General features: G+C 34.9%; 1 protein-coding gene across 10 annotated transcripts in view; it reads right to left on the bottom strand.

The window, feature by feature from the left end:
- Positions 1–26995, bottom strand: part of SBF2 (SET binding factor 2) — a 196127-nt gene that overhangs the window by 96122 nt on the left and 73010 nt on the right. For 9 of the 10 annotated variants that reach the window (XM_071762584.1, XM_071762587.1, XM_071762586.1 and 6 more), the window contains 4 exons: positions 20056–20193; positions 12215–12328; positions 10446–10556; positions 8303–8408 (listed from right to left, as the gene is read on the bottom strand). In XM_071762584.1, the coding sequence (XP_071618685.1) occupies positions 8303–8408; positions 10446–10556; positions 12215–12328; positions 20056–20193 (469 nt within the window). Of the gene's footprint in view, positions 1–8302; positions 8409–10445; positions 10557–12185; positions 12329–20055; positions 20194–26995 lie in introns of those variants that run through there. The other variant, XM_071762593.1, reaches the window with a different exon arrangement.

Raw genomic sequence — 26995 nt, 5'->3', positions numbered from 1 at the left:
CTGGCTGAATACCTTATTATGCCAATATGCCGTTCTTCAATTACTGGACACAAGGAAAAGCTTAATAGACAAAATAATCCATAACTTAGCCAGACTAATCCAGGAAATGGGTCAACAAAGACTGAAAAGCCTTTCAGAAAGGCCACTGGAGAGTACACAGTACAAGTTCTATGCCAGGCAGTGTAAAGCTCTAAAGATAACTGGGAAAAAAGTAGAGAAAAACAAAACTCTTTTCATTTTTATTTTTAGATGTAGCTGTATAGCACTGCTAATAACAAATCTCAAGCTTAACTAAGAAATACGAGGCAACAATTGCACTCAATGCTCATAAAGATAATCCCTGACAAACTGCACTAATTTGTCAAGCCAAAAATTACTCAGTGTCTTCAACCAACTACACACAGTTAACACAAACTCAAAAACTGCTATGTCATTCAATTCAGGATCAATTCACATTTAGAAAAATATGCTGCTCTGTTACTAGAGTAGGACTGCACTGCACACTGAATGATTAAATCATAGTGAAACTTACTCATAAATGGGGAGACATCTAGCTGTGCCAAAAGATTTTTGAGAGGGTTAATTTATCCTACTTTCTGGCTGGGTGACAGAGAACATGAGTCAGGCAAGTACCCCAAGAGATTAACTTATTTGGTCTCATTCAGGCCAAGGAGGAAGAGAAGCAGCCACTAATGCACAGAGCCTTTGGCTCCCTCAAAGAATTGAACATGAATAAAGCGAGTGTCCTTATTTTTGAGCACATGAGGCAAAAACGGGTGTGACATGCAGTGCTGAAATCAAAACACATTTTTAGAGAGAAACTTTTGATTTTGAAACTGAAGTGAAGGCAAGTCACTATCTGTAACATAAAATGTCTTGTGTTCTTTGTAAGAAGCAGGGAAGAAGAAAAGCTTCTCTACAAAGCTGCCTTCCAGGAGAGAAGGAAGAGGTAAGGAACAGGACCATACAGAAGGATTCTGGTATAAATACCATAAAAGCCAACTAATCATTAAACAGCGTATCAAAGAGACTGTAAAAACAAGTATATATATATATATATATATATATATATATACACACACATAGACACACAATATCTCTTCAGCTGATAGATGAATATCCCTACCATTATTGCTCCCCCAAAGTCTAACATTATCAACTATGTTCTGTCAGCACTGAGTCAAGCAGCTGGTTGTCATCCAAACCCAAAATTACAAAGGCACAAGGAAATAAGAGATTCAACACAGTATTTGATCTACTTAAGAAGCCACATGGTGACGTCTGTCATTTGCATACTGGTATCACTTTATTATTACCAACTCCCTTAAATTGAGTGAACATGAGCAGCAAATTTGTACTTTTAGAGACAATGAAAATGAATAATACAATATTTAGGTAATAAGGTCTTCATCCCTGAAAGAAATAAGTGCAAAACTAGTCCATATGAACAATTTTAACATTGTACAAATGAAAAGTGAAACAGACAAGCTCAAGATTTATATGAGTGTGTTGAGTGAGTTTTCTCAAGAAAGCAGAAAAGATGGAAGTTCTCTCATGTTTCAAATTTTTTAAAGGTGTCCTTCCTTCATTAGAACTGCCATTTTAAGAAATATAAATTTACTGTTTGTACCAAATATCTTGTGAAACCCTCTCTACCACATATATCAAAAGATATAATGGAAAAATAAGCACATGCTATAAGATTCATAGCAGTTAAGTTAGCCCAAACTATCTTTCTTTATTCTGACAGGAAACCTAGAATCATAATTTGATATGAAAGAGAAATTATTTGCAACAGTGGATTTATTTCAGTAATCAAAAAAACGTATTGTTTACCAGCTCTCCGAATTGATTCATATATGGCAAACTACCTGAAAGGAGTGGATATTTATTATATCTGCAACTAGATGTAATAACAAAAATTTTCAAACGACCAATTTCTTAGAAGTGTTAGAAATCAGGAAAATTATTACAACAAAGAATTAACTATTGTGACCACACATTCAAAGCCATGGCAGAATGAACAGAAAGCAAGGTTATAATCATGACTTTTTAGAGACTATAAGAAATCACTCTCCGTATATGCTTATTAGCAGAGTATATTACTTAATAGGGAAGTGGCAAATCAAAATGATACTACAGGATTTATCCTCTCATTGTCAGTCGCAACAAATTGGAGAACTGTCTGAGAATAAAGTCTGAAAAACTTTCTTGTGTTAATGACCCCTCTTTATGGGACTCAATTATGTTGGCATCCAGGTAGCATCAGAAATCTGGTATGGTGATGCCCACTTACAGATATCAGAGAACCTGATATTGAAACCTTCAGATTGATTTACTCATAAAAAAGCAACCCAAAATACCTGACAATGCTAAAGGTATGAAATGGGTACATTGGGCTTTTACCAATACAAGAAGCATATGAAAGCACTTTATGACTTTTTACCTTGATCATAGACGTGTTTGTCATCTTTGCAGCTACACACAAAACAGCAAATCTTAAGTGCTTTAAATCAAACTACAATGACTAATTCCAGAAAAATATATGGCTCATTCATTTACATGAAATTTTAAAAGCAACTGTTTCACTCACAGCTACTAATAAATCCAACAGAGAGAGAAAATAAGTAATTAAACCCACAAAATTAGGAGTATCTGCACTATGAAAAGAAACAGTGTAACATATGGGAAAGACTGCCATGTGTAAAATATTCTTCAAAGAAATGCTACAAATTAAATCCTCATGGAGAAAATGGATACCAATATCTTCACTGGATTTATTTAAAGCAGATAAATGGCCTTTAACAAAATGTCCTTTAAAAACAATGCAAAGCAAGACTAATGCCACTATGCTCCTTAGAAAGAAAATATCCAAGAACGAGTATTGGCATTCTTGAGCTGTACACAGGAAAAATGGTCAAGGATACACAAGAAATTGCAAACATTTCTGTTTCCTGCTTAGGGACTACAAAGTCTTTCTCAAGGGACGTAACTACTGAAGCACTGAATCAAACAAATGCAAAGACAGCAAGAACAGAGGTGTCAGATCAGGATATTCTGTTAGAGCTATACCTTCAGCCACTGTTGGTTGACATTCATGGGGCATAAAGCCACAGATATTCCATGAAGGAAACTGCATAACAGCACAAATATGAGAAGTTTTAAAAGTTGCTTTATTTTCTTTAAGATCGTATTTGGATTCTCTGCAAAATGTTTAGTGATTTTTAAAAATACTTTGTTAACCCATCTGAGATTTTCCTGACCTCCTGATACATTGATAACTCAGCCTATACTGCAACTAAATAGCAATAATTTTAACATGATTTTACAAAAATAAATGGAATGAAATTTCAATAAAAGTGGTTTTTTTCTTTCCTCTTCAGCCCAAGTATTAATATTAAAGTTTTGAAATTTAGAGTTTTGCAAGGTCTTATGATTTAAGTCCTATCAAGTTTGCTTTGGAATAATGCTAAAAGATATTTCTGCATTCATACCAGCAAAAGTAGAAAGAAAAGTACTATCTTCTGCGTAGAATCTGTTTCAATATTTTAAGATTTTCTACAAGCAGAGATAAACCTCTTTTGCCCATTCTAAATTTGTTTGTTGATTTATTAGGCATTTGCTTTTTGGAATTTATATTTTTGTCAACTCAAAAAAAAAAAAATTGTTTTCATTCTTCTGCGAGGTGTCTTCTGAAGTCCTACATGAATGGAAAATTATTCTTTTCTCAAATGTCTCAAAAGAATTTTTTACTTAGCTATTAAAAAAAACACCTTGTTGTTATAAATCAAACAGTAATGTATTGTTTTATTATTTTTCATCTTACTTGAAAAGCTTCCTTTAAAAAAAAATCTTATTAAATGCAGCAATTTATAAAATACAGTTTCATGTTTCTTTACCTGAACAGTAGTATTTACTTATAGGAGATAACTTTTCCTCCTGAAATTTATAATTTGCTTAAAATGAACTACTGCATGTTTTGTCTCATTAAAAAAGAGATCAGTAACACAAGTTTGGACTGGATAGAAAGTCAGCAAGCATCTTATTTTACGTGCTCTGTTGTTCTGCAAAACAGCGAGCACTGCAAGAATTAGGTCACTGCCTCCCAACACGCTCAGAACCCTGTCAGCTGATGGCTGGCATCACAGCACCAACATTTACCAGCAGTGACAGAGCTCTCAGTGCATCCCCATATGACAAACAAAAGCAAAATTACTGAGCAGTGTGTACTTATGGAATAGTTTGACACTACCCAACTTTAAGTTGCTCTAATGGCTATCAGATCAGACTCGCATCACCACAGCTTCAAACCACAACCTGACACTGCAGACAGAAAACTTTCCCTCCTTCCACCCTTCAAACATTTTCTGTTAACTTGGTGTGAGCCAAGCACCACTCCAGTCCAGGGGATGGGGCAGGACTGTGCAATTGGAAATGGACATTCACAAATGGCATCAGCTGCCTGGCAATTTATGCTGCTGAGGAAATGAAGTCTCAGTTACTGTCCATAAAGAGCAGTTACTTGGAAGTGCAGAGGAGTCCCTGTACAAAATTCACTATGACAATATCCCTTTATTTCCAACAGCACCTAAAGGAACACTTCCTTTTTGTTTTGCTGTGGCAGCAGTAAGGTCCCATTAGCAGTAAATACCACATCAAATCCCTTGGTAATCTATTTGTTCTTTGACAGACTACACAAATCTACTTGGAAAGCCTGAACGGCAAATTCCCTTTTGCTGGGTTATGGAGCTAATCGCAGCTCACTGGGATTTAAACTGAAACAACAACATAAGCCAGCAGCACCCACTCACCCACCAGTGGTGTCAGGTTCCATAGGCTGCAGAGTATACACTCATATTAAGACTGAAGAGGGATTAGAAGCTTCGTGATTATACACTTCAAAAAAACAGTCTTAATTTACTTTAATCATACAGGCTGTTAAATTCCAACAAAGGCTATGTATGTTTCCACCACATAATACCACAGCTCATGGAGAGAAATAGAACTGCACTGGGCAGTTTGAAAACAAACTGAGCAAAGTAAAAAAGGTTACAGTTCATTCTATTTAAGTCTTGCAACAAACATGAGCTGTGGAAAGGGTCCCAAACAGATGCTCTGATCTTAGTGCATCACTGTTACAGGTTCTGAAAATGCTGCACTTTGTACTTTGGCTGCCCTTCTATTATTTCTGAACATAACAAAGTATTAAAATGTAAATAATTCTTGCACTATATTGAAGACACTAGGAGTTCTTAGTCAACAAGGTGAAGCCAGCTGACATGCTGACTGCAGTGACCCTTTCATAATGTTTCCCAGCCATATAAAAACACATATATATTTATCACTAATGTCTTTTACCATTTATACAATATTCAATGTTGTCATCTGTTAGCATAAAGTACACTAGGAGAGGCAGAATATTGTATCTCCCACAAATAAGCATTTAAAAACAGAGAAACTATTGCATTACAGAAAACATTCCTCAGTGTCAATTTGTGTCAAAAAGTCTGTCTTCTGATAGAGCTGCACAATAGTTTGAGCTACATCTAAAAGTGGACTGTTAAAGATTAAGCTTTGTGCCAAAATATTATGTTTACAGACATAAAACTAAGATCTTCTTGCATACTTTTGCCCACAACCTGAAGAAACACTCAAACAGCCTAACATTATATGCATCAATCATTCCACGAGCCCTGCTTACACATCCAACCTCATCTAACTCTAAATTGTAACTCTTAACTATCAGTATGGGACCGGACCTTTGACTTTCACAGATCCATTCCAACCTAAATTATTTACAGTTCTATGCAAGCTACTGCATCATGGAAAGAGACAAGGAATTCAGGCAAAGGATACATGTTGGCTAGTGAAAAACAAACTAGAAACAAGTGTCATTCCTGTATTATGCCACTAACCAACATGGATTCTTCGACTCCCAGCTAACTCAGCACTGAGTTACTTTGTGCAGAACTCCACTGCCTTCTGAAACTGAAGAACTGTTTAAGTAGTTCCATTCACAGTAATGGAACTGAAATACTTCTAACACAATTAGACTCTTTCTCAAACAGCACTGTGTAGTCCACAGTGCAGTTCCTCTACTTGAGTTACAGACTAAAAAAGGTAAAAGATCCAGCAGCAGCAAAAGTTAAAGACTATGTGTGATGGAACAACAAAGTAGTGTACAATAGTTCAGCAAGAAGAAAGTAAAAATCTGGGGTCACTGAAAAGGGAGATTGAAACCAATATCCACAAGCATAAGATGGCACAACTGGGTTTTGCTTCTCGGAAACTAGAAGTATCTGCATCCTGCTTGCTATTTACTACCAGAAATGTAAAATGATGTTTGGATCAAATTATTCCAGAAAATGTGCACTTTGGTATTTAAGCCAATGAAAAGAAATTTCATTTCTTCAATACAATGGAGAAATGAAAAGACCTTAAGGTCAAAACACAGAAATGTATTGTTAATACAGAGAGAAAATGAAATAAAACCAAAAATTCCCTGGAGCCTAAAAAAAGGCTACTCTGTTTTGATGCTTTCATAGATAGCTACCATCTTAGTACCAAACAATGAGAAATATAAAGAACTGATATTCTTCCAGCTACACCAGATCATTTTTAAAAGTAACTTTACGATTACTGTTTTTCCAGCTTGGTGATGAAATAATTTCTAGGTGTAGTGATTTAGCTACAGGCCTAGCTATTGTCACATTATACATTAAAAAAAGGATGTATGATTTAAAATTTCAAACACTGCTGTTCGTTATTATTAAGATTAACACCTTTGGGAATGTTTTTCCCAATTGGAGTTTAATGCCCAAGTAAAAATAAAGTCTGTTTCCAGATATTCTGCAAACATGGTAAGACAGGGAGGGTCATTCGCTGACACAGTATTATCCTGCCAAATAGAAAAAGCATGATGAGACTCTTATTGCACAACATTTCTCAAAATAGATGTTGAAATTACTTTTGTATCTATTCATAGTGGTAAATTTTGTCTTGATGCCCATCTTCTTCAAAGAAAAAGCTATTTTTAAAAAGGTGATTTATACAGTTCACAAATATTTTTCTAGATACTCTTCAATTTTGTATTAATAATTTAAGTGAGATTAAGTGAGCTGTACCAGAAGGGAAATAGCTGAACATGTCACTACTTGACAAACAGCCTTGTCAATATTTGTGTCCTAAACACAAGCATTTGATGAGATAACAGCTGTCACTGAAGTAAGGATCCAACACCACACTGGACAACAGAAGCAGATTGCTTTTACCCAGGTTGGTACAGACAAATACACATTATGTTCCTGTTCAAATGGAACAAGAGAAGTATAGCACGTGTGAGTGAATATCATTACAAAAAGCACAAAAAACATCTGACAAAGTCAACTATGCTCTCCTGAGGAAAGGATCAGCCTTAGCTTAGAAAAATAAGCTTTCTCAAAGGGATGAGCTAATAGGTTCTACCACATCCTTCTGAACTCAGTGACTTTAACTCATCATAGGACTACATGAAAAGTGAGAATAGCTGAGAACTGCTTAAAACTGCTAAAATCTGTTCAAATTTCCAGGTCCTGGTTTTATATTCAACAACCATTGTAAGCAGGCAACTGGAGCTCTGTTAAAAAAAGGGGGAGATGGAAAAGTAGTAAGTCTCAGATTATTATCCATGGCTGCTACAAGCTTGTGCTTCAAAATAACTTCACACACCAATATAGATAAGACTAACAGAATGTTAAAATTTAATGAGACACACAAAATTAGTATTGAGGTACTCAGGTGAGAGTGACACGATGTTGTAATTGTAACAAACAAGTAAGCATTTGATGAGGATTGTGGTAGATGATGTTGAAATATAAGGAATAATAGATAACTACATAAAAACATGAATGCCACGTAGCAACCTATTCTCAGTACATTGTATCTTTTCTACTGCCCTTTCAGTTACAGTAGTTTTATTATTAACCTCCTTGGTTTTGCTTGGAGTTTGTACAGTATTCTAAGGGATAGGCAATCTTTTTACATTAATGTTTTTGTAATTAAGCAGAGGCCAGGCTCACTTCTCCTCCCAGTACATTTACAGACACCAGATAATATTGGAGATAACTTACCACAGACAATATATACAAAAAGGCTTTGTGAATGATTATAGGATAAAAGCACTATTAGTCATTCTTTCATTCAAAAGAAATTAATATTTGCCACATAACTTTCTTGTCACATGATATGAACTGAATGAGAACTGAAAATACCTCATTCTGTAATTGAAAAAATAATTTTTTTTTCGAAGCAGACCTATACATACCCAGTTGCTGAAAGAGAAGAGCCACGCTGGTGCCTGTAACAGGAAGACTATCATGTAGAGGAGTCTGTATCAGCTGTCGGTCTCCAGCTCCCAAAGAAAACAATTTCTGTAGGAAGATGCTTTTTATTTAGTATAAATTTAACTAATATATATTAAACAAGCTGTTACCATATAGATAAGTGATTCATCCTGCAAAAATGTATTTTTTAGACACAAGTTTAAAGTCAGTAAAAATACCTGAATTTATCAATATTGACCTGAAGTACAATTTGAGCACAATGCTATGTCTCCTTGAATGTATAGCATGATAGTGCCCTCCTTGCATTTCCATTGAACTAGCTAACAGTTATGGCTTTGAGGACATTCAATATCACATTTTTAGTAATACACTGAAAAACTTTACAGAAAGAAGCCTACACAGTTTACAATCCATTCAAAACAGAAAAATATGTTTTACTGTCTAGACGACATTCTTTAATACCTACTGCTATGCATATTAGAGTTAAAACTTCAATTATCTTTCCTGCCCAAGAACACTTCCAGGAAATTGGAGTGAAAGCAGTACACTTGCATATCACATCCCAAAAAGCACTGTAACTGCATAATCATCTTGCTTTCCCCTTTTCCTTTGACTACTAACTACCATAGGGTGGGAGGTGTTTCTGTACAATCAGTAAGCATGGTACAACTCCACTCTGTATGGCAGCAAAGATGGTGAATGTATGAAGGTAGCACAAGCTCTACTTGCTGCACTGATGTTTGAAACCAAAATGCTCTGCAGTAAAACCAAGCAAATCTCTGGACTGTAACAGAAATGCTCTTCCTAGGCACTTTAGCTGCAGACCTGGATGAAGGTCAATGGCTTATTGTGCAGCTTATTATTAAAACAATCAACACATGAGTAACCTGAAAGGCTCCACAAGGACTTTGGGAGATAAACCTCAGGGGAGTATTCTCATTCTAAGATTTATAATTCAGATTTAGCCCTGGAAGTATGAAATTTAAGATGAGAGAAAGAAAAAAAAAAAAAAAGATAAAAGCCTAATTTCTGATTAAAATTACAGTTTGACTCTAGCAAATTTAAGTTCAAACTGAAGGAACATTTTCTTTGAAGGGGGAAAGCAGAAGGGAGAAGAACCAGAGGAGCATGACTTCTCCCTCTTCTAGCAGAAGAAATGGCCAGTGAACACAAACATTGGAGAGGAGAAGAAAGAAAAAAAAAAAAAAAAAAAGAAAAAAAGAAGAAAAGAAAGAAAAGAAAAAAAAAAGAAAGCGGGTAGAAGAAGAGCCAGAAGATTAATCTCACCACCAAAACATGTAATATAAGGTTCAAATATCACTGTAAAAGAGGGTTTCTGAGTACAAGCTACAATCTAATTACTCCCCATTTGTCTGCCTAGTTTTCAGGTATGTTTCATGATAAGGACTACAATTTCACAGTAGTGTCACAGCAAAAAGTGAAGGCCAAGCAAGTAAAATCCAACCAGGTTCTCAGAAACCACAAATGTAAATGAGTAATTTATTTAAACTAAATCAACAAAGAAAGCTGACTTTCTGCTCAAAGCATAGGTAAAAAGCCGGAAGATGTGTATTTACTGGACAATTTTCTTCTTTTTGAATGGCTGGGCTAACTGGAACACCTGAGAAAACCGTGTTCAGATTAGTTTTTTATAATTTTTATTTTATTTTACAAAAAAAGAAATTGAAAAGATTTACCAAAGAAATGAACACTGGAATCCTGAACTGCATCAAGGAAGAGACATGGATAAGTGAACTTAAGTGAAGGACATGTTAAGAAGTGGCAAATTAAAAAAGCACTTAAGAAACTCTGTAGCAAGCAGAAATATTCCTGAGCACACCTCATTATTAAAAAGTAAACTTACACAAACTGCTTGATTTGCTACAGTGCTTTGTTAAAAGCAATTCGGTGACAAAATTAACCCTTTGACCTTATCCTGGAATGGAATTTTTGCTGTCTTTAGAAGATAGGCCACAGGGAAAGCCCTCACAGGCCACAGGGACAGCACTCAGCTGAACTATGATCTTTTTTTCTTGAAAAATATTTCAAGAATTTATTTTTTTGTTTTCTTCATAAATTAAATTAACTGGAAAAATACTTTTTTTTTTTTTTTTATCCACTTACCTGAGACCCTCCAGAAGCAGGGACAAGGCATGAGCAGAGATTTGCAATGAGAGTCTCCAGTGACACATTCAGGCTGTCGACATACACAGTATAGATGAGGCCAAGGCAAGCCTACAGAGGTGGACAAATAACATTAGATTGCTATACAGGGAAGGGAGATGGAAAGCTACTTAAAAGTTCAGTGCTTATTAAAAAAAAATAAAAATAACATGTATAATAACAGTTAATAATGTAGTCCAGCTTATCTTAATAGATACTACCATAGTCAAGTAACTTCCAACTGAAAAATTTATTTTACTAGAGAAGCAATCATACATTTAAAAAGACTGGCTTGGCTATTTAGAAATGAGATGCATGTACTGGCAGGTGGACGTGTATTCTTTTTTTTATCCTAAAGAATTTCAACGTTTAATATATGTGTTTTACTCATTATACAAAGCATGCTTTACTACAAATCACTTTTAAAAAGTATAAAATCAACATAGCTTCACCTGTGCTTTGAATTCTATGGACCTAAACACAACTGTTTCCAGAAAACACTGATGAATGAATGAGCTTGTGAGGCTCACTTTAAGACCAGCATTAAGGATCAACAGCTAATTAAAATACATTCTTTATTTCATTATTTCAATATAAATACATTTTTTAATGAATGGCATATTAACACTTCAATGTTTCTGGTTTTTTTTACATGGATCCAGTTTTGACAGAGAAGTCACATATTTAGCTTTATCATTTATACTAATACTAATTTAAGATGATTCGACATTACATTCTAGCAAACCTTTAGAAAAAAAGAAATAAATAACTTTGCAGCACAAGATCCTTTTAGGGCCATTTAAATGCTGTAATTTTGATAAATCAGCAAATATTTTAGGAATACACTTCTCAGAAATAATTCCAACAGTAACTTTTCATACAACATGTAGTTAAGCTGTGAAACCCCTTGCCACAGGTTATTGTAAAAATCTGAGCATTAAGAAACTGGACAAAGAATCAGTAACTCTGGTTCAGGATGGCATTTAACTATAACTCACGTTGAATTAGGAAAGTATTTTGTGGAATTATTTCTGCAGCCTGCCCTATTCTTATACACTTTGCATTTGCTACAGATCACTATCAATGACAAAATAACGGGCTATGGGGACTTTTAAGCTCACTTGGTACAGTCATTCTTAATGTCTAATGATAATTTCACTGTTGAATGATTTTCTCCCTTGATCTGTAAACTATATTTCCTTTTGTTAATATCTATTAGCTTAATAAAAACTTAAGCTTGGCATTTATCTCAGATCAGTCATATTTCATCAGCTGAAAGTATTCCAAGATTCTAAATCTCTGTCATGCATCTTAATTCGATCTGAAAGAGGCTCTGGTGTTTTGTCTTACATGTAGAGAAAAACTAGCAATTTGTTATTAATTTACCATTATATTTTTAGTGAAATATTGTTAATGTGTTGTTTTTACCTGAGCAAGTCTGGTTTTGTCCCAATAATTCCATTCATTATACAGTAAACTGAGCCCAGAAAGATCTCTATTTCATCTTCTATGTAGATTTAAAATTTCTTGGATGGTAAAAAAAGAACTGCCTTAACCTATAAAGGTTATTTACTGTCACAGGCATTGAATTTCAATCTAAGCCTGCTTTGGCTTTTAAATTCCCAAATCAATCCTGAGATGTTCTAAATCAAAAGTACTGTTACTACTACTCATTAAAGACAGATTTGTCTGCTGACATACATTATAAACAGTGATTGCAAATTCTTTACCCTGAAAATTTCTGGATAATCTAGTCTGGACACCAACACCAGACTTTTAGGAGCAAATACTTCTGCAGGCGGAATTAAACCAGACTCCTCTTCACCTTCAATTTCCTTTGTTCCCTTGAAAACAGAAACACTTCAGTTAATAAGCAGAAAGAAAACTCAAACTAAAGTGTTACAAATTCCTACAGAAAGTAAACACATCCTCGAGCTTTAGAAAAGAAAACCAATTCCATTACCCCTTGAAACTAGTAATGAAGTCAACTCATATTCCAATGATTGCCTGAACTCCCTAAAAGTTTCTAGGTATAGTTCAACTTGCTAAAACTCACCTGGAAAGTCATGCATCAAAATACTAAAAATAAAGTTCTCCGAGACAGCAATTTAACAGACTAATGTTTCACTTAAATGCTCCCTGTTTTCCATTTTAGATATTTAAGTGGATTACAGAATGGCATCCTTTCACATCAAAGTGTTAACTGATTTACAATAAACAGTGCCCCAAATAGGAAATAACACATTTCACAAAAGAATGTTTGGTTGTACTACTCTACTCATATAACTCAGTTTCTTTGGGAATTTCCACTAATGTTACTGTTGAAATTATCTATAAAGTCATCTCCAGCCTGACCCAGCTAAATCAGAATCTAAAAGCATTTCTTTACAAGAAAACTAGTTCAGATTTTCCAAAAACATCATTCAAACTTATGAACCATTAAGTTTTTGGTTAAAAAAAGGAGAAAGGTACAATGCAGATAACTTGCAGTTGTTCGTGATACTGTGCAAGTTGCTATAACCTCCTTGCCAGCACTTACTATTCAATCACAAATACTTTGTTATTACTCATAGCCAAAACTAAAGATGTCACTAAATACTTTCATTTCTAAAATTCCACACATTCTCTGACAAATTCATTAAGTGATTAAGTTTACAAGTGACAGAAAGTCTGTGCTTTCCAACTTTTGCAACACCCACCAAATTTCTAAGTATTTTGTTTGTTCCTCTGGCAGAGCATTGTTCTAAGCAAAAATCACTATATTATCTTAATTAGGATACAATAAAAATTACTTCAATTTCCACATGACATATCTGCATTCTATTTCTGTCATGTCATCCAACAGTTTCAGTTATTTAAAAAAAAAAAAGAAAAAAATCAACATCACTTTTCTATGACATGGAAGAAATCTAACAGAAATGTCTTCAAATGCCAAGAATGCTGTGAGTTCATGAGCTTTATTTCACAATTTCAGTTCAGAATGTGGGGTTTCTTTAAGCAAACAAATGTATCTAAATAAAAGCAGCTAAACATGATAGGAGAAGTACGTTAAAAACTGACTTAATGAATTCTTTTTACTATAAAAATGTTTAATTACAATAAGCTTCATGTAGGAATTTTATTGATAGGGTGTACAATCAAAACAAGTTTGGAGACTACCACCCTACAACACAATTTCTCTTCTCAGAAATTAAGCAGGTTCCTTCAAAAGCAACTCTTGTTTCACTAACCTAAATGGCATTCTAGAGAAACAAAACACACATTAACAGTCCTTCCCTGTCCAGTCCTGTCTGCACAGTCCTGTGTTCCTTGGTGAGAGCCAAATGGTGGCAGATGAAGGTATCAGGCAGCAACGAAGGGAGCCTACAAGAAATCTGGAGATGGACTTTTTACAAGGGCATGTAGCGATAGGAAGAGGGGCAATGGTTTCAAACTGAAAGAGAGAAGATTTAGTTTACATATTTGGAAGAAAATGTTCACCGTGAAGGATGTAAGACACTGGAACAGATTGCAAAGAGAAGCTGAGGGCCCCATCCCTGGCAGTGTTCAAGGCCAGGCTGGATGGGGCTTTAAGCAGCCTGGTCAAGTGGGAGGTGTCCCCGCCTATGGCAGGGGGGTTGGAACTGGATGATCTCTTCCTCTGCCTCCCAAAAGTAGAAGAATTTTTAAATTGTAGTTTAGTGGTTATACACCACTAAACACATAATCAACACAAGTTTACTGTATCAACTGTTCTAAAGAGCAATTATGAATTCTAGGCATAAAGACAACAGATTCTTGCTGACAAACTGTGTGCCCTGACAACACTAGAAAACATGAAATTAAAATACATTTCACATTTTTAAAGGCAAGGGGATATGGAATCTTCTCTAGACTCACATAGTATTAAGTTAATGAAAACTCAGGGTGCATAGATAGGAAGGACGTTCCTGCAAATGGCCAGTTTAATAAAATCCACCCAGCTTCAGATGAAGTATTGACTTAATTCTTAATTAGATTTAGTTTAAAATTTTAAGAGCACAATAGCAGCATAGTATTGAACCAGTAGGTCACTTACAATATAAAAACACCCTCTTAATTCATAAAAGATTTATGGAAAAATGTAATGTGACTAGCTGTACTTCTTTTGTGGCTAAATGTTCTGACAAGCACGCAGGCACATTATTAGGAGTCAGTAGACTAAGTAGATAATCATTTCAAACACATGACTTTTACCCTACTTTTCAAGCAAAGCACTAAAGCATACACATTTTGTAGCAAAACTAAATACAAAGCAGCAAAACCACAAACTTAGTTCTTTCTAGTTATGCTTTCGCTCAGACATATGCATATTTCATCTTTTTAAAATCCCTTTTCTCATCTAAGAAAAAAAACATACCCTAATCAAAACTAATAAAAGAGTAGTGTTATTTTTTCTCAGTACATTTTATTTTATAAATATAGTATTCAGTTTACAACTCAATTAAGAACAATTGGATGTTGATGAAAACCTTGCTAACAACATAAACTGAAAGATGAATTTTAATTTGTTAAACAAGAAGACTGCTAACTGATTTACTTTTTAAAATCTAGTTAATTACTGTAGTTTTCCTTTTGCACTTATATTGGTTGGAAATTTATGATAATGTTATTAGGTATACTACTACAGGGCTTCCCTGTAACTTTCCTGGTATTCCCTGCTACAGGGCTTCCCTGATATCTCTCAACTGGACTGTTGGTAAGCAGTCCTTCACACTGCAGTAGAACAGAGTAAGAATTTTCTTCATTTCAATTCAATATTTAAAGATATTAATTTTTTTAATTTCCCCCTTCTATTTCTACATAGAGTCTAGGTAGCAGGGGGAAGGTGGTGGCCCTAAATAGTCCGTTTCTTCAGCAAACAGGCAGCCTCCAAAACAGCTGAGAAAAAAAACGTACCAGTAGAGAGCAAACCAGTACTCCAGATACTTAAGGATACACTTAGTTTAAAAGGAGACATGCATTTAAAATCCCATGCAGAAACAGCTGAGCCATGAGTGGAAACGAGCAAACATTTTTTGAATATCAGATTAATAAAGTTTTTAAAAAAACTGTTCAGTAGCCTAAGGAATAGGGAACAGAGACTGTTCTAACTATATCAAAGAAAGAAACTGTATGACCATATGTGATCAGCAATGATTTCGCCATTTTGCTATTCATCAAAAGTTATTAAATTTTATCTTCAGAATAACATAGCTAATACAATATTCAAATGAGGGATCAGATTTTACACTACAAAAATGGTGCAACTGAACTGAGTGTTCTCATACTCTGCTAAAATCCAAATGTTAGTGACTCATCAACCACCATATGCTTTAGCACAGTAGGATCACCAAAACTCTTTAGTCGAAGCATAAATATTAAAACTATGAAGCATGAAGTTATTTTGTTGGCAGTTTTTTTATGACTCAGGAAATACTTTTGAATTTTTGATTCTGTCATTTTGTGGTTTGGGGAGTTTATAAATTCTTTTTCCTCTTTTCCAAGGGGGCAGATAGAGGAAGAGACTCAATGGCAGGAAAAGGGAGATGTGTGAATTATTACTTCTGTGCCTTTTCTGGAATGATATATTGAATCTTAAAATATTGCAGTAAAAAAGTATATACTGCTTAAAGCAACACACAAGAATGATACAATCTTGTAGTAATATTGCTATAAACAAATGTTTGATGTTTTGTGCCGATTTCATTGAGCAGATTTTCTGTAATGCAAGAAATGCAGTTGCACAGGCTCAATTACTGGCATATATCACTCTCTACTTCGTTGATGGCAGGGTTGGGTAGAGATCATAATTTCTTTCGAAGTGCAGAGCAATGTACAATTTCACCATTAAGTTCCCAAATTACATGAGTCAACATTTCTTAAAAAGATTCCATCTGTGGTGCTCTTCCAAGCATTGTTAGTATAAATTCTAACTGTCTGATTGGTAAGAGACACAGCTGAGGTCAGTAGAAGTATCTGCTGAGTCAAAAGTATTAAATCAAGTCTTTGTGTGCTAAGTGTTGGCTTTGTATGCCATCCTCCAGAAATTGCTGTTAGAAATAAGAACCTCATTTTAGCAAAGTGAGGATACATCACATAGAACTACACATATATATGTGTCTATTTGTGTGTGTATGTGTGAGTGTGTGTGTGTGTATATATATACATAAATACATGTGTGTATATATATATTTTTGATGGATAACAAAATTACACACACAGAGTAACTGAATGAATTCCACAGATGTAAGTTGCAATTCTGAATAACCCTTTGACTCCTCAACAGCTTACAGCTTCAGTGTCCAGAAAAACAAGATAAGTAGGCTATTTTTTTTTGGTTGACAGGACAAGCTTTTCTTCAAATCTATGAAATTTCAACGGATTTGAAGTCCACTGGAATGATTGAAATACAGTAATGGGACACACCCCCCACAAAAAAACAAAAAAAGCAACCAGACCTTTAAGACTGTGAGGGAAGCAGAAAAAGGAAAGTTATGACTTATTCTTCTCCTACTGCAGATACATACAAGTCAGTATAGCATTCAGCTTCATTTATTTGCTAAGGCATCAAAATAACACTTTAAGCCAGACAGAAATCTGGATCAGACCAAGCATGGAAGAAGAAACCAGTGCAGTACCTCAGATGACTTTACACTTCCTATTGGTAGGAAACTGAGGTGGAAAAGAAATCTTACATATTGAAGTGCTCTGAAATATACCAAGGAAGTCTTTAAATGACACCAGCTTTACAACAGTCAATTCATTATTAGACTGCCTTCAGTAGTCTAGTCATGTTCCAAACTTTATACTTCTACTAAGGTCAAACTTTGAAATGCTTGATTTTAAGGTCAGATGAAACACATCCTTAAGTACCTTTTCATAAATGTTACCAGGACATAGAGACTAGTATCATAAAACAGAACCATCCATGAAGGATTAACCTGGCAAAGCTGTGTAACCTCAACAGCACTAAGTGAGTATTATTCCCATATTTAATGGAATACTGTGTGCTCACCTTCCTCATGAAGCAGACTAAATGTAACATCAATCTTTTTGACATATGATCACAACTTCATGAGAGCTGACCACTAATCAAACTGACTAGCATATTTGAAGATTGTAAATTATGGATCAGTTCAGAATGGCAGTACTGCAACAATGAGACATATGATTCACAGAAGTCAGCAAATAAAATAGTATTTTATTTTCCATGCAGGGGTAGGAAGTTGAAAACAGGCCATCAGCTGGTACTAGAGCTTATGTTTTTCTGTGGAAAACAAAAACATGCAACTCCCAAGATATTAAACTGAATCCAGGGCTTTCAGAGATACCAGGGAGAATACTTCTTTTCCTGCAGACTGTATAGCTTTTACAGTTGCTATATTAAACTTGCCCTCTAGGCTACCATGGGTACTACCTAGATATACCATGTGAGTACAATCTCCTTCCTTTTCAGGTAGCATTTATTTACAAATTCTCCTGTAATGAACAGCTGAAGCGGGAATGAAGGGCATCAGAATGACAGAATTCGCTCTCTCAGACCCAGCTTGATCCATTGTCAAAAAGGTTCTATTATTACGCAGGAGGTTCAAAACAGGTTTATCATTCTCCTCTAGCATTCACAAGCTGAGAAACTTGAGTTTGCTTTCACTTTGCACTTTAATTAACCACAGAAACATCCAATAATAACAAGTGGTTAAGTCCAGGTTTTAGTGAAGATGATTCTGCCAGGCCAAACACCTCAACTGCTCCAGCTGAATTCTGACCATCTCCTGTATCAGCAAGATTTACCTGGTGAAGCCTACTGGGAAAGATGTAACCCTTCTTTTTGGATACTTAATCTTTCATCTTAGTAAGTTATATCATTTTGTTAAAAAAAAAAAAGCTTTCATTTGAGGTCTTGGACACCAGGACTCCTGGACTGTTTGTTTAATGAGGCATGCATCTGAATAGTTAAACCAGCATCACTTTCATAGCCCAATGCTTCATGGGCTTATGTTACATTACAGATTGTACATGTGCTGGATTCTTGTCTAATGACCATGTAACAGGGCACGTTCAATTATTCTCTTTGGGTTTTAGAAAGAAACAGGAAGTTTGGCTATAAACAATGCAGTCATAGAATAAATTTCACCACAGCAAGTTCATCTGAAAAGTATGCATTCTTTTCAACACAGCCAGGAATGGCATTATGAGAACCAACATCCTGCTGCGCTCAGTTTTTTATTTTTTTATTTAGTTTTTTTGCATTAATACTGAGGCAATGTAGGAAAAAAACTTTTCTTTAATACTGGGTATTTTGTGATGAGCATTACTTGAAAGATGTGGATAGTGAATCAAAAGCAGCTGCTAGAAACCACAAGATAAATAAAAAATTTGCTAAATTTAGATATGTTATGAAATACATAGAGTGGAGGAAGAGTCAGCCATAGTAAATTTTTTTCAGCTGGGAAAAGAATTACTATATAATGAAAAAATATTTAATAGGAAGATGTCAGTTGATCTACACTAAAATTTATATATACCTAATTATTGGTTATATTTCTTACTCTAACCCCTTTTTAATAATCTACAAAAACCATCCACTTAAAAGTGTAGCATTAATGAAATCAGAACTGTTTTCTATAGCTTCCAATTGTGTCCAGAAAAAGCACAATATTATTACTAATACTCTGCATCTTTTAATTATTGTACAGAGTAACATTTCAACTCCAGTATTAAATAAACAGAATACCCTTGAATTATTAAAATAATATTCTTTAAATAATTAATAATGCTGCAGTTCATCACTAGAAGAGCAAAAAAATTTACTTAAATACTTAACTGTTTAACCTTAACTAATTTTAAAATACTTAATGGCAAGGTTTTACTTATTTTGAAATTTTCATCTAGGAAAGAAAATATTTTAAAACATAATGACAGTCTGCAATTAGATTGGATTAGGTTTTCCCTAGGTTCTAGTTTATAAAGATTCCAAGTATTATGTCATAGAAGAGATTCTGTTCTTTACATCAAATGGGAAACAGAATGTCTATTTTTGAAAGACTGAGGTTGCCCAAAAATTAATTAAATACATGTTCAGAAACAAACACTGCCAAGTAGCTGACACCCAAAATTTGACCGGCCTAAAAATTGAACAACTATTCTATCAGTTTTTAAATCTTGCCAATAAATGCACTTAGAGAAATATGCATGGACATGGACACATCAGTCCTGTGCTGGCCTGACAGCGCTGGCCAGCAGAGGGAGCAGAAGTTAATAAACCTCTCCCTGGAACAAACATGAGAAGCATTCCTGCAGTGTCAGACACGGAAGTCCATCAGAGGGACACCATCTTGGCTGTCCCATTAGGAAAAAAGAAATCCGTGCTGGAGAAAAAGAAATACTAGGAAATATTTTTGGTTGCTTGTTTCTTTTCCAAGCAGATCAAAACAAAACAAAACACCTACCAAGTTCAACAAGCTAACAGAAACGCACATATTTTTGCTCAAGAGTATGACAGAAAAACATATCCTTACCAGGAACAGCAAACCCTTTCCTGCATTTTTGTTACTTGTTGCAAAGTTTTTACCTGCAGGTTAATCTCGGCTTCATAGAAAGTTAAGCAGGAACAGTAGTGCCTCTCTGAGTCTATATCAGTCAAAACCACAACAAAGAACGTTGGCTGTTTTCTTTCTTTGGAAAGCTGCCATCCTCCAGGCTGGCAAAACTAATGAAAAAAACAAACAAATAAGACACATAGTTAAGCAGTAATAGAAGTTGTTTTAAGAAACATGACAAGTATTTTTAAACAATACAGTAGAACAATACCTAAACAACAATTTCATTTCAAGTGAACATTTGCAAGGTTCAAAAAATTGGAGAAAAGAAATCAACTGTTAATGCAGTTGGTCAAATGGATATAAATCTAGCTCTACAGACATCAAGGGAAACTACAAACTGAACATCTGTTCCTTTGAATTCAGTATTCAAGATCTTCATGTCAAAGGTTTATCTGGCAACAAAAATAAACTGGCATGTTATGCAGGTCTCATTTAGTTAACAGGTTAGAATTTGAAGCTAAAATTGTTGTAACTCAGAATGCCTGTATATTTTTTAATTTTCCATGTATTTCTCCATTAACTAATCAATATAAATACTGTATTTACACCTACTTGCAAAATTATTCAACACTTACTCATACAAGACTTTTTACAGAGCAATATTTTCCATCCATTTTTTTATTACCTCTAATAGCTTCATGGATTGAACTTAATATCTGAAAGTTTCTAGGAGGCCATACGATATCAGAGTTTTAAGTTTTGTCACCAGTGTGAAAAATAAGTTAAAGTTCCATGACTTCCTAATTATCAGGGACTTAAACTGAAGTGTGTATGACTGAAGTCATAAACACAAAAATTTCACAAGTACATGATTATTACTAGCAAAAGTATAAATTTACAATTTATAGTGTGTGGTAATAGTCCCTGCATGTATGAGGAATAAAAAAACCCCTACACATTTATAAATTGTTAAACAATGCAGATTTCAAATGAACCAGATAGATGGGCCAAAATCTCATGTTTCCAGCAATTGCTTCTTTCCCTTGGACAGCTGCTAAAAACTGAAAGAGCATGATGAGTAAGTTGTAAACAAACATTTACAGCAGATTCCTCTTTAGAACCTCTACAATAAAACCTGGGTAGTCTTAGGTGAACAGCAGTTAAAACTGCCTCCAATACACAGTTTATTTTATGATCCTGGGAAAATCTTCAAAACCAAAGTTTTCTCATGTTACATTCTTCACATTCTAGATAGTCAGCTTAACACTTATGAATCTGTAGCCTTAGAACTTCTAAGCACCCCCTTCTGAAGCTCAGAATAGCTGTTCCGAAGATCAAAAAGTACTCCAAGAAAGGACATCCTAGTCATTCCAAGATAAGCATCCAGTATTAGTACATGATTGTGTTAATAGTGGCCTAATCTCCCTTTGTTTTTCATCCCACATCAGTTAAAAATACAAAGATACCACTACTAATCTTGCAGGGCTACTATAAAGATAACACAATATGGTGAATATATACGGACATTATAACAAAAGTATCATTAAAAAGTTTGACAATAAAATCACTAAACTTCTGTATGCATGGCAGAACTTCTGGTGGCATGTGGCAAATGAAGCCTGGAAGCCATAGCTCAAGTAAGACAAAGCTCCCAAAATTCTGAGTAGCTATTTGTTCAACAAGTATGAGCCAAAAAGCAAAGAATGCAGTAAGATTCTCTGAATATATAACACTCTTCACTGTATACAGTTCAAACTGAATCATCCATACAAATTAGATAAAATTGTGGTTGCTCATGCAGTCCTAGTTCTGGCACTTTTTAAGCTTCTAACACTGCACCTTACAATCTTACTCTTCCATATCTGCCAAGTCTACCAGTTTTGACAGGAGATCCTTGCTGGTGCTACTTCCCTTTAGCTTTACAGTTAATTTCCCATTTCATACCAGTAAGTAGTGATTCACCCCATTTCTGACTTCTGGACAAATTGCTATTCTGCAAGCATCAAATGCTGAAGGCAAAGAAGAGCTGGTATAGCCAAAGCGTCCACAAACAATGTATTCTATACCCAAATGACAAAGGAGCTTGAGATGTGTGGCATATGCATAGCTGGTTTTCATATAATACACACAGAATCTACCAATTTTCAACTTCCATGTACTGGTAGGTTCATTCTGAATATACTTTTTGCACTTAAGAGAAAATGTACTTAAATAATAATGGTTTTTAATGTAATAAGCCATTATTAGCAGGTCTACTGCATAAAATTCAAAACGTCATCTGCCCCATAAACTGGAAAATGCAAACAGAAAACCAATAGCTAAATTTTTAACTATCAGAAATGACGGTTGATCTGGGCATGAAGCTCTCAGTAGCAATCTCTCAATCTCTACTCATATCAAAACCTCACTCATGTCAGTGAGAACTCTTCCCATTTGAAAATCATCTTGCATATAAATATACACTTTCTAGTTTTAACTCTTTTATTAGAAAACAACAATTAGTGATTGCTAAAGAAAATGGCTGAAGTAGATTATATCCAGTGGCTCCTCAGAGAATCTGTGTTTTCAAATAAACTGGAAGTTATTTATAAATATAGATACTGAGGATAGAGACAACATGCTCCTCCAAGAAATTAAACAATGAATGATTCTCCATTTCCTTAAAATAAGGTAATAAATGTTAGTAAATTAATTGAAATGCAAACAACATCAAGAAGAACTTTCCAAGCTGGTGTAAATACAAGCTACAATCCAGTATGATTACCAGAAGTCTGGCCACCAAGAACGGGAAAATGTTTCCTTACCAAACCAGATGCTACACCAAAACAGAGAAAAGCACCACTGTGAATATAACTCAAAGGTCATGTGTTTCTTCAGTAAACAAGAAAGAAAACCCAGAAGTTAAAAAATGAACACACTCCCATATTGTTTCACTTATTTGCCAGAATTCTTGGAACCAGAACATAGCTTCTATCAAAGACACTAAAAAATTAGAAAGAATCGGACTGTCCAACTCATTATTTATAGAAACAAGTCTCTGATGGTGGTGAGTACTTGAGATTGACTCCACATTACAACTAATTGCCTTCTAAAATCTAATGCAAACATCTAGAACTTCACTAAATAATATGTATCAGAGATCTGACATTTGGGGTGAAATGACATTTCAAGTCTTACATGAAAATGCAGGTAACCAGTGAAGCAAAGAACTTTGTCTTAATTATTACCACAGCTGCTTTTAGATTAAACAAGAATCCAGACAGATATAAAAATGATGCACAGCATTATAAAATAATGTAGAGTAGTTTGTTACCTCTAAAAATTTTGTACATCATCACCACAACCCTTCTCTTTAAAGTCTAGATATGGTTAGTGAATGTTTAAAGGTGGCATTTGTTTATTCTAGTTTTTACAATCCAAAAACATTATCCTTGCTTGATTCATAAATCTGTTCCTTCTTTCTAACCTAGAGCCATAACTGTACCCATACTGCTTGACTTGTCCTTTTCTACTAAAATAAATTCTTTGCGTAAGTCAGCATATACCTTAGATTCACTGTGGTGTCTCAAATCACAGCATCATAGAATACCCTGAACTGCAAGGGACCAACAAGGATCAAATGCAACTCCTGACAGGGTAACCCAGTAGTTAAACCAGGTATCTAAAGAGTGTTGTGCAAATGCTTCTTGAACAGCAACAGCTTTGAGGCCATGACCATTTGCCTGAGCAGCACCCTAAAGTCTGCTGATGAAATAAAGAAAACGTTAAACAGTCACAACTTCTATAAAAGCACTGGAGGAATCAGAATGTAGGAAGGAGGATTAGTGGATACTGTGGAAGTAAAGACTAAATACTATTATTATACTCAACACTAATTATATAGTGTTAAGTTTAATTAGAGAAAAATTTTAGTCAATTGTAATCTTACCATGGCTGAACTATACCATTTGCCCTCCGTATCTGTTGATCTGAAATTACTCATATGAAGAACTGTATACTAGAACTTTGTCATATACCTCTGGGCTTGCACCCTGCCTACGACCAAGTCCGTAACAAAAATCTGAACCAATATTCTAGTGGGTCTGTGTAGCTACAGATGGGAAGACTGCTCTCTGTGCACTTTACATTGTTTTCTGTATCAACTATCTGGTCAGCTTTCCATCAGCATTTTGTGAAGTTTTATACAGACCAGAAGGTCTGTGATACACCATTACAGAATCCTGCGCTTGGATAATTATATTTAAATTAAATTTGTATTTAAAATATATTCTCACACCATGTGTTTTCTTCAAAATACATTTGTGCTTGCTTGCTTCTTATAAAATAAAATCCAAAGCTATCTGGATGCACATAAAACAAAAAGCATTTGAGCTCTATTGACAAGATTTGAATTAAAAGATCCAAAATTACTTTAGAATTTAAACCATCTACCACAGATACCCACCTTCCTTTCTGGTTTAACTCTTTCACCGAATATTTAATTCTCCCTTGGAACACGCTGAACATAAAGTTTCATTTTATTTAGTCTGCTTCTGCATGCTTTCTTTTACTTTTCGGATAACTTGACTTTGTTTTTAACATGTATCATCACAATTTTTTCTACAAACCTCCCTGAAAATAAAGGACCATGTTCCGGACATAATGTGAAGGAAGTTTGTTCCATCTGGACTTGCATGACCTAGCACCAGCTGCTGAGTATTTCACCATTTCACCATTCATTTATGTATGGAATTTTGGCAAAGGGAATTTTCTTTTTCAGATGCATACCTCTTCTCAAAACAAAACAATTACAATGTTCACTGGCATAATAGAGAAGCAATGTTATGAAGCTGTAAATCTAAGCAAATACTTGGAGCTTTGGGGGTATCTCTGAATGTAAACAGAATACAAAACATACACTGAATTTTATAACTTTTCCTGCATTTCAACATACTGCATCTAAGAAGCTGCATATTTATACTATAAATACTTTTATACCTAAAATAAAACTAGTGCTCTTGAAGTACACTCCAAATTATTTCCATGTAAAAGACCATTTTAAGTGTTGTAGAATATTTTGATGACCAACTGTAAACAATTAAACTCACTCATAAAGAACAAAAAATAGCTTTTAATCACAATAGAAGTACAAAGGCCTTTTCTAGACTGGAATGCACTGTAACCCAGAATTCCCCAAGATGAATGTTTACACAGTCACCTTGTGGCATCTGGGAACTGCTGGAATGTGCTGTCAGGATCCCCACAAAAGTCTGTGAAGACCAGCTGACCACCTATACCACCCAGTCCTGGCAGAGGCCAGTGGGGTGCTGAAGCCAGAAAGAACTTAAGAAGCCAATGTTGTATCTCATTAATTTCAGGTATTCTAGTCTGTGACACCAGAGACAGAGGAAAGGCAAAACGACTGTGAATTCAGTGTTCAATTCAAATGAAGGAACTGCTTTCTCCCCTTAGCAAATTAAAAACCCAACACTTAGGTGCCTGCAGATGCTGGTGTTACTGGACACTGCCTGCCCCTTAGCCTCTCACACCTGAAATTGATAGAAATGTTTTGGGGAATCACATTAGTAGTGGCAGAAGGATTGTTTGTGACTACAGGTGACATTACTGTCTAAGAAGAGTTCCAGATGAATACATTTTCCTTGCCCAGAACAGACTCTCCTATGTACTGTGGACATTTCTGCCTCAGTAGGCAGCTCCTACTTAAGTCAAATGTGAAAACCAAGTCAAATAGGAGATGCACCAGAAAGTCAAACCAAATAAAAAAAGGTTAGGTGCTTGAAGCAGGTATTTTATTCTACATAACCTTTTTTTTTCTTGAACTTACACTTCAAAGTACACCAAAACCTTAAAAAGATGTAAGTTTAAACTCAGGACTTGCAACTGAAATTGAGGAACACAGCCTGTTTTCAAATTTAGTAAGAAAGGCTGGTTAGTCAGCAATAGTTGCTGCCAATAACACCAATGGCCAAAAGAATAATGAGAAGTGTGGATACTGAATACTCAATGTGGAAGCTGAAAACTTCAGTGAACAATAAATCTAAGTGAGGCTATCTATCTTCAGTAAATTATACTTCAAACTGAAGGACACAAGCCTGTAGAAAATCAACTGTGTTTGGTTATGAGACAAAAAAGAAACTATGGGTGGAAAATGTCTGATATTTAGAATATTCCCACAGCATTACTGAAAGAAGGACACTGAAAAAAGAATATAATTTAAAAAAAATAATCATTCTTTGTATGGAATTCTTCTGTCTTGATTTTTAGCACAAAATTGATAAAGTATCTTTGTCCGTCTTCCGAAGTGGTTTCCAAAATATATTGTGACACAAAGATAATTGTTACTTTGTTTTGTTGCTACTTTTTTCCTATTTTTTCTGACCACCTTCTATCTACTTGAGGACACTGGTAGTCATATGAAGTATACAAGCCTAGAAACAGTTTCCATTTAAAAAGATAAATGAGCTTTTTTATACATAGTTAATTTATTAGACAAGTATGTAATAAAAACCTTGTCTAAACTATTCCTCTCTCCCCCCTGACTTCTTTCTTCTGTCCCCGACTTTTTCCCACAGCAGTAGCACTGTTACAACAGCAGATGTAAACTTTTTCAAGTGTTTAACGTCTTTAAGTCTTCCAGAAGACTTCCCAACTCATAAATGATCTTTCAAAAGATACACAGCATGTATAACTACTGCATTGGCTGAATGTGAAAAAAAAATAAAAATAATAATACCGCCTAATGTACAGCACTCAACAATTATAATTGGCACATGATAAAATAGATATAAATACATATAAAATACTACTGCAATACAAAATTTCCTCATTATTTTATAACTTCCACTTGAACAATCAGATATTAAATCACACTATGAACACTGTATCAAGCCTTGCTACTATGTTGGAAGATAGCTCCTCTTGCTGTGTAGCAACTGTAAACAGAATGTGAGCAGCCCTGTGTTTTTGCAG

The sequence above is a fragment of the Heliangelus exortis genome, chromosome 18 (genome assembly GCF_036169615.1).
Source record: "Heliangelus exortis chromosome 18, bHelExo1.hap1, whole genome shotgun sequence".
In the NCBI taxonomy this organism is placed as follows: domain Eukaryota; kingdom Metazoa; phylum Chordata; class Aves; order Apodiformes; family Trochilidae; genus Heliangelus; species Heliangelus exortis.
The sequence above is the reverse complement of the archived record's forward strand: the minus strand, read 5'-3'. Positions and strand labels throughout refer to the sequence as shown.